This window comes from Condylura cristata, unplaced genomic scaffold (assembly GCF_000260355.1).
Source record: "Condylura cristata isolate star-nosed mole 26May11 unplaced genomic scaffold, ConCri1.0 scaffold00007, whole genome shotgun sequence".
Classification (NCBI taxonomy): domain Eukaryota; kingdom Metazoa; phylum Chordata; class Mammalia; order Eulipotyphla; family Talpidae; genus Condylura; species Condylura cristata.
The window spans coordinates 15,981,315-15,996,662 of NW_004567108.1; the positions used below are offsets into that span (position 1 = coordinate 15,981,315).

At 39.5% G+C, this 15,348-nt stretch overlaps 1 protein-coding gene across 1 annotated transcript in view; it reads left to right on the plus strand.

Annotated features, from left to right (window-relative positions):
- SPEF2 (sperm flagellar 2) overlaps nucleotides 1–15,348 on the plus strand; it is a 125,749-nt gene that overhangs the window by 79,376 nt on the left and 31,025 nt on the right. Inside the window, exons 23-27 of the mRNA XM_012721753.1 lie at nucleotides 1,071–1,251; nucleotides 5,513–5,660; nucleotides 7,493–7,621; nucleotides 9,988–10,126; nucleotides 14,480–14,709. Of these exons, the coding sequence (XP_012577207.1) occupies nucleotides 1,071–1,251; nucleotides 5,513–5,660; nucleotides 7,493–7,621; nucleotides 9,988–10,126; nucleotides 14,480–14,709 (827 nt within the window). The remainder of the gene's footprint in view (nucleotides 1–1,070; nucleotides 1,252–5,512; nucleotides 5,661–7,492; nucleotides 7,622–9,987; nucleotides 10,127–14,479; nucleotides 14,710–15,348) is intronic.

A 15,348-nucleotide genomic window follows, 5' to 3' on the forward strand; every position in this document is an offset into this window, starting at 1 on the left:
AAAAAAAAATGTAAACTGTCCTTGTGGGTAGTAGGCCATCTACATATTGCCTTTTAGACATGATCCATTGTCAGAATTCCAAACACTGTAAGAATCCAGGAACTAAGTTCAAGAAACCTCCATCAGCTGATCCAACCCTAGTCCAAGCTCACTGGCTACCGGCGTTCGTGACTAGCTCTTCAGAATCACTGCTCTGTCCTCAAGAGCTTGAACCTGCCAAACCAAAAGTCTGTTTCATTTATTGCACCTGACTCTCCTCCCCTTGCTACTTTCAGCAAAGGTGTCATTAGAGCTCCTCTCCTAAGCTGAAAGCTCTTCTCCTTTTCTGTCACCCAAGGGCATCCCAGTCACATAAGCTTTCTGTTCTGTGACTATTCCAGCTCTGCTAACCTTTTAAGTGACTGGAATTCTTAAGAATAGAAAGTTCTCCAGGGCAGCCTGCGCTCAGATTCCTCCATGGGTGCATCAATGAGGTTGAGAGAGAGGGGAGAGAGAGTTCCCACAGAACTTCATACCTCAAGGAGGAAACTGTCATCATTCATATTCAATGGCAGAGAGAGCATCTGGGCTCTTCACCCCACCCCCACCCCAAAACCTTGCTGTCTCCATGGGCCAGGCCCACACAGTTCCCACACCTATCACATCCCACGTTTTAACTGTGCTCTTCATAAGCCAGATGATACTAAGTCATCCTTCAGAAATGAGGACAATTATATTTGCTTTTTCGTGACTGTATTAGTCCCCTTTTAGGAAGTTAACACTCTGGATAATCCAGAATTGCCTTTCTTGACAATTGCCATTGTTTAATCCTCCTCCTCATAATTACTGAGAATTAAGTGAAATTTATTTTTCTGTTGTTTCTAGTTTCCTCTACTAATAAGACTTTCTAGTGCACAAAAGTTTGAACATAGCTTTCTTAGCATCTTTTCTCCAATTTAAAAGCTCTTCCAGGAAAACTTGGAAAATTGTGATTAAAGCATGACAATAACATTAATAAAATAAGGTAGCCATGAGAATAAAATTCTGTTTAAATAAAACCTTTATTTTTCTTTTTTGTTTGTTTTTCAAAGAATTCCTTTAGTTCCTCGAATATCCATTTCTCCGGATACAGCTATATCTAAACCAAAAACAAAAACCATACTGAAGGGCAAGATTGACCACTCACTAGAAAACGTGGAGTTAAACCTTGAGGCAGATGAGAAGCTGATAGTGGACACCTGGCAACAGACTTCTTCACTGGTGTCTCAGATGGTAAGCAGTGTTGCTATTCCATTTTCTTCCCGTGATTCTCATTCATTAAGCACAACATTAGCAATAAGCAGAATGAATGAACAGAAAATCTATACAAGTTCAAAGTCATAAGCCTTGTATAAACTTATACCTCCAGGATATTTTTTTTTCCCTGTAACGAAGTAGGAAGTAGAACAATTCAATCAGCAAACATACGAGATCAAGCAAGGAGTAAGCCAGCATCTAGGTTATTTCCCTTGCTGGGTCAGGTGTCCAGTACATGCACCTATCAGGAGGTCAACCAGGAAAGGTCAATGAGGGGATGTCAATCATATGGGTCAAGCTTAAGGTCATGTTCTGTTCTGTGCCAAGACTTGAGTGTGTCTAGTACAGTCCACATGGCGTGTAATGACAGGTCAAAAGTGGGCTGCAATGTAATGGTGGTCTCCAAGTTCCAGGATCCCCCACCTCTGAATTGTTACATAAACAAAATGGACAAGTACAGCTTAGAGAATAACTTACATGCTAGGATGTTCACCTAATGACAACCTCGCCAGAGGAGAAATTTCTTAGAACGTTTTTCTGTCCTTCAGCAATGCCTGACTGTATCCCATTCAAACAATGTTCCAAAAAGGCTATGTGGAAGAGTCAGTCACACAGCATGTAGTCAACACTTCTGACGGTGCATTTCCTAAGTTGCCTCCCTGACTGCTCGGCCTGCCGGGGTCTTTCCTCTGGTCTTGTCACTAGACATCCTCAGTGACTTCCTTCGGTCTCCCAGTTCCTTTTGTTCTTAATTCTTTCTCTTCTCTCCCTCAAAAATATTCAGAGAATCCACTCATTGCCTGTTTTCCCAGCAACAATTTCCTGGTTTTAATACACATGAGGAAAGTGTATGGAATAAAATTACATGACTTGATGAACTCATATAAAGTAAAACAAAGGAGGAAGACAAGAAGAAAGGACAGCAAAGTTTCAGGACAGGAAATACAGGGATATGGCAGGCTTATCTTCCAAATATAGATCAACTACATTATATCAAGAAGAAAAAAAAAAGGCAAAATGATCCAGATATAGGGAAATGATTGAGAGATTTCAATCATTCAATGCTTACACAAGGTGACCTGGTATTCACTGAAAGGGAGATTGGGGGGGTAAAGGGGAATGTTAAGAGCATCAGTGGCCTCCTGCTAATTGGAAATGCTGTCTGTAACATGCAGAGCTCAGTATCTCGGCTGGTTCCAAACCATCACACCCTCTCGCAAACCAACTAAGTTCTTCTACTGCATCATTCACTGACGTTACCTATTTTAACACGTTGGCTAATGCCATGTTTCACTCCTAAAATACACTCCTCCATGCTCTTATTTGCTTATACTTCCTTTAAGTCTTCAGAACTAGTTTTTAACCTTAATTTCTGACTAGTTGGTTGCCTTTTTTTCTGAAAACTCTAACCTTCTTTGATATTATCTGCTTCCAATTCTTGTAGCAGTTACTGTGACTCGTTTGATTCTTATTATCCAAGTTATTGCTTGTAATTTTCATTTTGTTCATTGTTTCTCAAAATACTTGACTGGCTTCTAAAACTTTATTTTTCCAAAACCTAGCATAATGCAACAATGCACACATCTAACAAATATTAGCTCTGAGTACAAAACTGAGATGCTGCTGTGCTGATGCTGCTGATGATATTGATGATGATGGAAATGACAATGACTAAAAACTATCAAGCTGGGGAAAGCTACATCTAGGAATTCTAAAAATATGTAACTATTCTTTTTAATGGAGATATTTAAACACAATTTGCAAGTCATGAATTTCATTAAAATTTCCCTGGGACAATGACAATTTAAAATATTGTATTATTAGAAAGTGAGACAAAGCACTCCCAACATCTTTTGATTATGCTTTGTGTTTTTAGGAAAATCACTTAACCTCTCTGAGTCTTCGCTATCTTGTCTGTGACATGGGGACATTCTCGCTGTCTTTCCTTTCTTAAATTGATGGAAAGAGCTAATGAAATAAGATATATCAGTGTGTTTTAGAATTTTGAATAAGTATAATTTCATTATGTTAAGAAATGTATTCAAAGTTGTACCTTTTTCCCTATGGACTTTTAAAAAATCATATAGAAAACAAGGGAAGGATTGTTTAATAATTAATGTCTAGTAATTATATTTGCAGTCTGCTTTTATATTTCTAATAGGCCTTTATGACTTTGATGTCACATGACCGTTAGGGAATTTTCGGTTCCAAATGAGACAGAATAATTCAGGAAATTGTTGATGGGAAAACAGTATCTATCAGCTGCTATCAGCACAATTGACTTATGAGTAAGTTAACACAGCCTTTATTTCTACACAGCAGTTTTTCTAAGAGTCACTCATTTAATATGCTGTGTTAATTTTTAGCAAAACTTTCTTCTAATTAGCAGGTGTGCATGATTTCCAAGAAACAAGTCATATTTAACGCCCACAATGTCAAGGCATTATTTCTAGACTTTCTTGAGCCTTACAAGCTAGATTGTTGGGTGTATGTGATTATATTAATTATTGAATAAGACCCAGAAGTCTTTGTGGAAGGTGGTTCAGAAAAATGCAACTGATGATAATCATCATCATCATCATCACAAGGTTGTTTAAAAAGGAGAAAAAACCAATTTTAAAGAAAATTACGAACTTACTGTGCTTTGTAAGAACAGCTTCAAAAATGAATTGCTTGCAATTTAGGGGGAGGGGAGATGTTAACAAATCTGCTTTCAGCTTTACTAAGAATTTGAAAGTACAGTATATGTCATGAAATCCATTTTGTAAAAAGGTCATCTGATAAAAAAAATATAAGTGACTTGTTCTTTGAAAATTTCGGTGTCCCTTCAATATTCTGCTGATATTAAAGAAACTGTGGGTATAGTCTGTAGAATGTGGTTGTTTTAAAATAAATTTCGTCAATTAATAAGCATTTCCTGGGCTACCTTTATGAGTATGGAGCAGGTGCTTAAAGCAGAGAAGAATACCAAGAATTAGGACTGGCCAAGATCTTGGGAGCATCACTCACAGAGCAGCTGAGGACAGTTACAGGCCAGGATGGTGTGTGCCAGAGCTTGGAAAGGGTGGGAATTGGATTATCTGCTCTTCCCACAAGTCTATAACCTTCCTTGTGGGTAGAAATTGTATCTTACCCATCTTTCTATTTACTTCCATCCAATTTCCTTCTCTTCCCAGCCCTTCGCCCAATTACCCCCAAGAATCATGGCAGGTTTAGACACAGTGAGCACTTAAACAACTAAATCAGTTTCCACAGGCTCCCACCTCCCCACCTGTTGCCTTACTGAAATTTTAAAAGTTTCAGCTACATCTTGGGCTATTGTCTTCACAATCCGTACACGTTTTCTTTCTTCTTTGATCTCATTTCCAAGGACTACCCTCAAAAAGGCCCTTTGCCTTTAGGGGCCATTGGATTCTTTACAAAAGGTCCAATCTTTCTAACTGCAGGTACACAAACCCCAGTACAGACTTTCCATCCCCTGAAGCATACAGCAAACTGCAGAACAGAACATTCTCTACAGAGCACCCCATATCTCCCCATCTATCAGTCATTGTGGGGTGAACTTATTACTGATCTCTCAAGCCAGGACACTACACTTGTGAGTGTGAAAGTAGGAGTTTGCTGAGATGGAGAGAAACTGAAAGTCCCCTGAGAAGAGGCAGTTTAACAACCCACCATGAAGCTGGACTGTGGGACAGGCCGTTTTGAGGACTCTGCCTCTGCCTGGGACAACTGGTGTTGAAAAAGAAAGGCAGCCCAGGATTGAAGTGTCTATAAGCACAGTTAAAGCTTCACGGAGAGGGATACAGTTAGGTTCAACTGACTAAACTACACAGGGGCTCGATAATGATAAAAAAGATTAAGAAAGATTCTTGTAGAGGAATATTCCTGATTGAAGGCCAAGCACAAACAGCGACATGGGAGAGGAGCAGGTGTAAACCCAATAGAGTGTGAGATTACAGCGAAAGGCATTTTTGCATAACTGCGAAGTTGTCAGTCTGGAGGTGGCAATGAGAAATGTAAAGATGTGTCACTGGCAGGGCTTGAAAAGTCACTTCTCGGGGCATGGTCAGATGTGCACTGAAGTAAAAGCCTGGGTGTGTTTTATGAAGACTGAGTGGCATGGCATGGTTTGCAGTGGAAGGAAGCCTAATGGATTTGGGAAATGACTAAATCCAAATGGTTTTCATATTTTATGAATATTATAGTCACTGAAATATTGCTCTTATTCAACCAGGTTACTGCTGAAATTCAGCAGAGGGCCTTGGAAGAAGAAAAAGAAAACCAGCCAGTGGACACAAAAGAAAAATCTCTTCCAGCGGGTGCTAATAAAAAAGGCAAAAAGGAACCACCCAAGAAAAACAAGGAAGACAAAAAAGCCAAAGGTATTCATGGTTTTAGCATCCAGAACCCTGAATATGTCAACCTTTCTTTGGGAGAAAACAAGTGTTTAACCGGACACGTCATCCCTAAGCCACTAGAACACATCTCATTAAGTATAGCTTAGAGACCCAGGCTTCCATGAACCAGTCAGTCCCACCGAAACTGTTCATCCAAATAGCAAGGTGTATCCAGGGTAAAACCACTCTCAAAGGCAGTGGGACATGTTAACAGAAATCCAAAGTGACATTTTATAATCGGAAAACTCTGTGCCAAGAGGCTAATCCTTGCTACAGAGATAAGAAAAGTTGAGATTAAAAGCTAATTTTTGTTAAGTTTTAGATGCTGTTTAGTTCAAACAAGTCCTTCCCTGCTGGCGGCCTCCTGCCTGAGTCTTTCTCAGAGGTATGATGGAAAGTGAAGAAGAGGGAAAAATCATACGGAGAGAGACCTCCCGTTAACCGTTGGGATAAGCTGTGGCACAAACAATATTCTCCCCTCTGAGTATTTCTCCTCTTCTACGTTTTTCAAGTAACTTGAGGCAAAAGAGGAAGACATGAAAAGTCATGCGCTAAAGTGGCTCTAACAGTTAGTGGCTCATCATGTTTGGTAGGCGCCTGTTGTGTGGAAGCCGCCATGATGGACCTGAGGACACAGTGGCGAATTCAAACACCACCAGACATCTGCCTGCCTCGTGCCTATTTGCTGCATCCAAGATAAACATTTACCCAGTTACTATGCTTTGGTAGGGTGGAGCAGTCCCTTGAGAGCTCCCTTATTCCACTTGTGGGGATAGGGAAACACTTTCCAGAGGAAGTACATTTATGTAGCCATCACTTAAGAAGTGTTGAAGATGGGGGCCGGGGCTCCCTAACTTTCCCAACAAAGGGAAGAGTAGCTTCCCAGTAAAGAACATACCTCTGCAGTCCAGTAGATTTTGTAGGAAATGCTTCAGTTTAATGAAATAAGTGACTGAGCCCAATCTCTTAATTTTACAGACAAAAGAAAAACCCACAAGATTAAGTTCTGCTTTGTCTGCAGTGAATACATGCATCTGCTATTACCATTAAGTCTCACTACTGTTACTTTGTTTACTGTTATACTTCTTCACAATACTTTGAATTCCTTGAGGTCAGACCTTCTAGAAAGAATGAGTGTGCTGAGTGGAATTGCATAAACTGGAACCACACATTCCTCATGGGTAAATTCTCAGATAAACACCCACAATTACTCTTTTTTAATTCTCATCTGGAATCACTGAGGTATTTGTAGTTAGGTGACAGTTAAAAGATAATTTAGGGCCCTCCCTGGTGGCACAGCAGGTTATAGTGCAGCACTAAAAGATAATTTAGTAGATAACAGATTTTTGACCATGGCTATAGTTCAGCCACCACTTCTAGAGTATTCTTGATCTTTTCTTGATGAGGACCTAGGAAGAAGTTGGCTAATTTAAATATCCCATATGGAGAGGAACTTCTTCAGGTAGCTAATGGCTTTCACAATATGTTGGGGTTTGCTAATTTCTGTCCCCAAACTCTTCGGGGAGTTCCTTCATCGTGTCTCTACTCTCTGCACAACTCATTTTCCCTTCATGCTATACAGTTGTGGGGACTTTGAGGGGGTTACGTGCCTCCAACCCAGAAATCGCATGGAAAACTCACAAGGGAACACCATCAATATTTTATCCCATACCCTTTCAGGGCCAGGGTTTCTCCTTTCCAAATCTCAGCAGGTGTATTTTTCTCCACATTTCACGCTGTACTCTTTTTTGTCCATAGGCTGTGTGCATGCAATTGTGTACCGGCAGTTTGCTCAGCGTGTTTCATTGCCCTTCCAGGTAAATCACCACCTACAGCTGAATCCTCTCCTGTAACAATAACTGCAGAGGAAATTGCCGAAATGGAAAGGAAAGCTGCACTGAAGTTAAAAATAAAGGAAGAACATCTTGCTGCCCTGCAATTTGAAGGTAGCAATTGGACCTGAGCTAAGAGGATGTTTTTCAGTAGCAAATAGACCACAGGCAAACAACCCACAGCAGACTCGTTAATTGCCTTAAACTATGTCTGTGAGAACACAAACCAATGGGTTGAAGAATGCAACATTATTTGGTTGTTTTCATGTGACCCTATGAGGACTAGAATTGACTGATATCTCTTGTCCACTGGAGTCTCCAAAACAGAGAACATGGGGAGGGAATAGGAGAGCATTAGCAGTAATTAAAATCTCAAAGAACGGAAACAAAAAGAATGTGTTAGAGAGTGTGATTTTACAGGATGAAAGAAGGCAAGTGGTTTCATGTTATAAAAAGACTAACTTAGGCCCCTCATTCAGAAACCAGATTCTGTGTAAAGGCTACCAAGCCCTGAATGTGAGCTCTGGGGAACAGATGCTGTAGAAAAGCCTCCTTCAGGCAACAATGTTCAAGGGCTTCCTTCTCTCTCAGTAGCGGTAATTCTACAAGACCTGCTCTCCTGTAGCTCTCCCAACTGGCTTATAATGCTACACAGAGTGGACTTTTAAAAGATGGAGGCAATGAGCAGAAGTATCCCAATTGCAATGAAACCTTGGTCAAAGATGACAAGTCTATAAAAATACAGCATCAAGTAAGGTGGGACTGATTATCTACTCAATGACCATCAATTTTAAGGATGTTTTCCATTCCTACTTCTCTCCTTTTCTCCGTTCCCATACATCCTACCATCATCTGCCTCTACAATCCTAAAACTCAATCTGAAGTTCAACACAAAAAGATCTGTGACATCAGAAAAGTTAGAACACACACATCTCCCCACATCTGATTCCACAGTTTGCAGAATACTTCATCTTTCAGTTCAGTCAGCCCTGAATGTGTGAATTGCATTCATTCACACAGTATCCTCTTAGTTTTGACTGTGCCCTATAGGCTCATCGCTGTATACAAACACACCTGCATACTGAAACACAGTAGTAAAACCCAACCTAGAGGAGGAGAAACAGAAAGGATAACTTATAACAGAATGTGTTATTGGAGAAGGGCACATAACAACAAAGCAAGCCTGGGCTGTCAGGAAAGTGAAAATGAGCAAATTGAAATTTGGTCAGGATAGAGAACAAGAAAAGGGTGTCTACTGGCACCTCAGGAATCAACAGGAGAGGCAGACCCAAGAGCCCTGGAATCATGTTCCAAGTTGCCCAGGAATGGGGAGAGCTCATTCACCAAAAAGAATCTCACTCATGTTCACTATGCAAATTTGGCTAAAAGTCAGCCTATTGGGCTTGGCACTATGAAAATTAGATGAAAAGTTAGTTAAGCAGTGACTGGATGATGTTTCCATCTGGGCTGTCTGCAAGGGGTGGCTTTATTTCACTTACTCCCGAGGGAAACTCAGGTTCACCTGGAGTCCCTTTTTCAGTAGCCTTCCAACTCAATTGACCCACACTGGACTGGCTCCTGGTTTTTTTGTTTGTTTTCCATTTTTAAATTCCAGTCAAAAGGCCCCTTGGCAGATGATTAACATTTGAGCTAAACTGGTAGAATGTGCAGATATTTTTCCAGGGAATAAATTAGGGCAGGAAGGGAGAGAACTGAGTAACCCCTGGGTAAAAAGCAACAGGAATTTCGGGCATAACCGGGAAGGCATGACCAAAGAGAGGGGAAGCCCACGTTAGGGTGCCCTGTAGGCCCTGCTAGGAAAGTCACATTGTCCTTCATGGCAACAAGGAGCCAGTGACGAATTCTGGGCAGAAGCAGCTATGATCACATGTTCAAGTGAGGCAGGTTACTCTGGGGAGTGTATTTGAAGTTGTGATCGGAAGAGAACTTTGAGAAAGCAAGATTTAGGCAATTACAATAATTTAGGTGAAAGGTAATCAGTGCCCAAATTAGGCCAGTAGCAATGGTAAAAGCAAAGAAGAAAGATTCGAAAGCTATTTTAGAGGTAAAACCCACAAACTTTATCACGGGCCAGAGATAGCAATAGGCCCTGGGAAATAGCTTTCATCGTAGTTTTACTGGCGCTGAGAAATATTATGACCTTGTTTTTGGAGCAGACGATAATGCACCCTGTCCCTTGCTGAAACTCAGGATGTATCTGTCTCTCTATTGTGCTTTATTGAAAAGTATGCTGCTGTAAAATCCAAGCAGTGTACAGCTTAGTTATAGTTTTGGTTTAAATCATCTGTCAAATGACACTGTTAGAGATGAATAAGACATTACGTAATCTAAATTAATATATTAAGTGTGCTCCTAAAACTTAACAAGTTGAAGCCTTGTTAATTGAACACTGAATTTGGTCAATCCTAATGTAAAGGTACTGACACTCATTTCAAAATAATCCTTGTTTTCTCTTTTAGAGACAGCCACATTGTTCCGCCTTGAACTGATAAAAACTAAAGCATTGACTTTTCTTGAAGATTTAGTAACGAAGGTGGTAGATGTATACAAACTCATGGAAAAGTGGCTTGGTGAGAGGTACTTAAGTGAAATGGCCAGGTAAAGTACCCATGGCTTTTTTCTTCCACTTTTAATGCATTGTAAGGTAAACAGCACATAATTTGACTTATTTGAATTGTAAAATGATGATAGTACATTTAGTTAACATATAGATACCAAAAGAAAACAATTTTCTTGTGATATGAACTCCTGAAACCCACTTTCTTAACAACTACCAAATATGTCATACAGCCATGTTAGTTTAATCAACATGCCTCCTTAGGACTTATTTATAACTGGAAATGTGTGTCCTTTTCCACCAACTCCCTCTTTGCACCTTAGCCTCTGGTAACCACAAATCTGCTCTTTATTTCTATGAGTTTGATTTTTGTTCGTATGTTTAGATTCCACCTCTACTTAGATTCATACAGTATTTGTCTTTCATTCTGACAGGAGTCTATTCTTTTTGTGAAATAAATAAATACATATATATTTATGATTATAAATGCATATATACAGTATATATATACATGTGTGTGTGTGTATGTTTGTGTTTATATAGACATATATACACCACAACCTCTTTAGCTTTTCATCCATCAGTGGATACTTAGGCCATTTCATATCTTTGATGTTGAAAACAATGTTAACAACATGGCGGTATAGATATCTGTTCAAGACAGCTTTTTCATTTCTTGTGGACTTATTCCCAAAACTGGAATCACTGGTTAGATGGCAATTCTTTTTTAATTTTTTGAGGCACGGCCATACTGTGTCCATAGTGATTGTACCAACTTAGATTCCCACCAACAGTGCCCATGACTTCCCTTTTCTCCACATTGGGCAAGCATGTAACTTCTGCCTTTTTTGATGATAGCTGTTCCCACTGGTTTGCTGGTAAAATATCGTGATTTTGATTTGCATCTCCCCTATGATTAGTGATGATGAGCACCTCTGCACATATCTTCCTTGAAAAATGTCTATTTAGGCCTCTTGCTCATTTTTAAGATGGATTGTTTCCCTAGTAAGTTGTAGGAGTTCTTTACAGTTTCGACATGTTAACCCCTTTTCAGATATATGGCATGCCAATATTTTCTCTTTTCATAGATGATTATTTCATTGTTTCTTTGCTGTATAGAAGCTTTTAGCTTGAAGTACTCACACTTCCTAAGCTTTATTTTATTGTTTGTGCTTCTCAAAAAAAATCATTGCCAAGACCCATAGTAAGGTTTTGTCATGTTTCCTTCCAGGGGTTTGTGTTTCCTGGTCTTCCTTTAAATCTTTAATTCATTTCAAGTTAATTTTGTGAGTGACGTAAGGCAGGGGTCTATTCTAATTCTTTTACTTGTGATTATCCATCCAATTTCTCCAGAACTGCCTTTTCTCCATTAAGTATTCTTGACTCCTTGCAGAATATTAGTTGTCTATATATGCATGAGTTTATTTGGGGCTGTATTCTGTTCTTTTGGTCCATGTTTTGTGCCAGTATCATACTGGTTTGGTTGTATGACATTATAATGTAGCTTGAAATCAGGAGGTGTAATGACTACTGCTCTGTTCTTTCTAAGGTTTGCTCATGCTATTTGGGGTCTTTTGTCCTTCCCTGAATGGCTTTTTAAAATTACATTTTGCTAATTTCTAAAGACCAAAAATGACAAAGATTTTTAAGGTACTTACAAATGTAAATTATATTTGCAAATGTAAATTTTGACCTTTTAGGAAATCACATACACATCAACTCTTTTCAAACAATAAATCATGTAACAAAAGGTTTTATTACAGTATCCAATTTGCACATTATTTGTGAGTTTGTTTTTCACATGGAACATGGAGGATCTTAGTTTGCAGGATAAGAGGTACTTCTAAAAGATTTTTCAGAAGGAAGACAAATGTTCCATGTCTTTCTAATGCCAGACTTATTAATCAGAACCACTTAGTGGAAGATTAAGAAATCATTCACTGGGATGATTTACCAGTTAGGCTTTCTCTATAACAGTACAAACCCCAGTTCAAAAATTTTTTTTAAAGATTTATTTATTTATGCATACAAAACTGGTACAGGCCAGAGGGGCAGGGGCGGCGAGAGGCTTCCCCAGAGACAGAGGGGGAAGCAGAACAAGCAGATCGACGAAGTACACTGCTGAGGGGGGCAGCTGGCGAGATAGGAGAGGTCTGCCGCGCCATGTGGCTCCCTCCCAGGCGGGGATCGAACTCGCACGTAAGCGGCCACAGCCAGCTTCACAACGCTGCGCAACTTTTGGCTGGAGTTCATGCTACTTCTCTTTGGGGAAGCAATGCTCCATTGCTAGTGAGGAGCAGTGAGTCTCATCCTTCTTAAAGGCATAAAACCAGCCCAGCTGAACATCAATAGCCAATTAGGAGAGTCAGGGGACCTCGTAGCCAAGAGAAGGGACTGTGTCAGGACCAACAGGCTAGCAACCTGCCTCGCGGCTACTAGCCCCGTGGCCTTGGTCTATAAAACAAAACACTCCAAGTTATTTCAGAGCTTCCTGGAGAGCTACATTCTGTGATACACTACAGTTTGCAACAAACTTCCAGGAAGCGTAGAAACTGCCCTGTCCGTAGTCCACAAGTGGCCGGTGTTCTCAGAAGCAGCAACTGCACCTAACGGGCAGGTGCCGGGGCTTGTTTCCTCTCGTTCTTGTTCATCATGAAAGTTCCGTTGTAAAATCTTGTGACAGTTGCTCTTAACTCTTGGCTCCATGGTTAAAAAAGAGAAAGAGAGAGAGAGAGAAATTATTCACACATCCCTCTGGCTTGCTACAGCCATGCTTAAGATAATACGTTACTTCATCTGCATCATGGCCCAGGGATGCTCCAATCTACTACCTCATTCAGAGCATTCGAGGCCCCCAGCCCTGACCATCAGTAAGGAACAGACGCACTCATGTTTCTCAGATTTTATTTTATAGAATATGTCTCGGGTTAATTTTGTAATGTGTGTGTGTGTGTCCTGTCCTCCGAATGGTCACAAGAAGTTTAAATTTAGGCATGTTCAGTCATGCTTCCTGTTTGGGTTATTGCAAAATACTTAAGTGACAGAAAAATAGATTTATCAGTCCCCTTTGAACTTCAAACTCTGCTTTCATTTCCCTGGCAGTTTTTCTCCCATTCTTGAGATTACGCGCGGTAGTCTCCACTAGATGGCGCACCCCTGTTCTAGAGCCTGGTTGTGGTTCAGACACAGTGGGCTTTCAGAGGCCCTCAAGCCATCAGTGCTCTCTAACCAATGCCCTTCCCTGCTCCCCAGCTCCCAAACAACTCAAGATTAAACTCGTCAGAGAATGCATACTACATGGATACCCACAACCATCTGGAGTTGAATTCAAGGGTGTCTCTTGAAAGAAAGCAACTAAAACTGTTTTTTAAAGTTTCCAGTTTTGGAAGAACATTTGTCTGCTTACCCATAAATATTTTGGTGTTCATTAGTTATATCAATCAGATTAAATATTTAGTTTTTTGTCATCCATGATTTTTTATATGATATAAAGAGATCCTTTCTGTAATATAGTGGTAGAGTAGTAATTATTGAATAAAACTTCTCTGGCCTTAATTAAGGCTATACTGTAACCCTCAGTACAGCTGAAAACCATATCACCTGTGATTTCATACCAGTAACATAAGGTGTAGATTTATGTGTTACTGGCTCCAGTGCAATGATAAGGAAATTCAGAGAGCCTAAGTCTTTCCCAAGAACCCCTGGCCAATGAATGTTCTAGAATTAGAACTCAATTTTTTTTCAGTGTTCTGTCCACTGTACCACAGTGGGTTTTGACTATGCTGGTCATATTTATATGAGTTAGTTAGGAATTGTTATTCTTCAGAAAGATAGCAAAGAAATTTCAATGGGTGGTAGCATCACTGTCCCTTAGGATAAGTGTGACTTAGCTGATTTCAAACTTTTTGAAATCAAGTTCAAAAAAAGCTACACTTCTAGAAATCCTTTATGAAATTAGATTCATTTTACAATTTATCCTGATTACAAATAAGTGCTATTCTAACAGTCATATTTTACAGGCTTTTCTTCCATATAACCTTATTCTGGTTCATACTTAGAATAAACAATGCATTGATATAATTTTGCTGATACAGTGAAGTATGCCCTAGTACTAAAAAAAAAAAAAAAGTGATAAAGTCTGTTTTTTTTGTTCAGTTTTGTATAAAATATGTGACTACCTGTTCTTTAAAGAGCATATATTTTGCTCCTAATTTTCATTCATACCCTGCTTTTTTTCAAAATGGATTAGGGAAAAAAGGGATGGTTAACTATAATCAGTCCACCTGTCTAACTTAGCTGCATAGTGTTAGCTTTAGGTGTGTGTCTTGTATGCAAGCCTTTTTAACCCTGTAGCATATTTGATGAGGGTAACCCTATTTGTTTTCCACTTTCAGTGTGGAAAAATTAACAGATGTAGCTCGCTATCACATTGAAACAGCTAAAAGAATCCAGAATGAGCTGTACTTAAACCAAGAAGAATTCTTCATTAATGGTGATGTAAAGGTCTTTCCAGATCCCCCTCCTCCAGTACGCCCTCCACCTGTAGAAAAGGAAGAAAATGGCACTCTGACCATCGAACAGCTTGACAGCCTTCGAGAGAAGTTTTTAGAAATAGCACCTAAAGGTAGGAAAAAGTAACACTAAATGATGCTAAGAATAGCAGTCACTTACCCACCAAGAAAATCACAGTTCTGGGATTGGATGGTGCCAAAAAGAACCCTTGGTTTGTTCTAGCTTATAAATTTGCTTCGTGTGACATAGATATGATTTAAACAAACAGGAGCAAAACAATGACTAATACTTTGGCAGTGTGGTGAACTTGATTTCTGGTGATTCTTCTCTCCTCTCTTCCCCTAAGCTTGGCTAGCAATTTGGTAAATTTAAGTATCATTCCATCTCAAGACTGAAAGTCACTGTTTGCACTTCTAATCTAGGCTTTGTACTGTGGTTGTGAGTTGATTTTTCAGTCTGTGAAAGACCAGAGAGTAGACAATTACCCTTTTATATTTTGCCTTTTCCCTCAATGCTTCGAAGACCAACAGTAGAATCAAATAAGCCATTGACAGATATTGACTTAATTAATTAGTCTACTTATATATGTCAGTGCTTTTAGAAAATACAAATTATTTCCATCACATTTAGTCAATATGGCTCTTTAGCATGTACATCGACTTTTCTTTAATTCAGCCTCTTCCCATTTCTAGATAGACCTTCATGAATTCCATCAATTAATGGCACAATTAATTTAGATATATCATGTAGG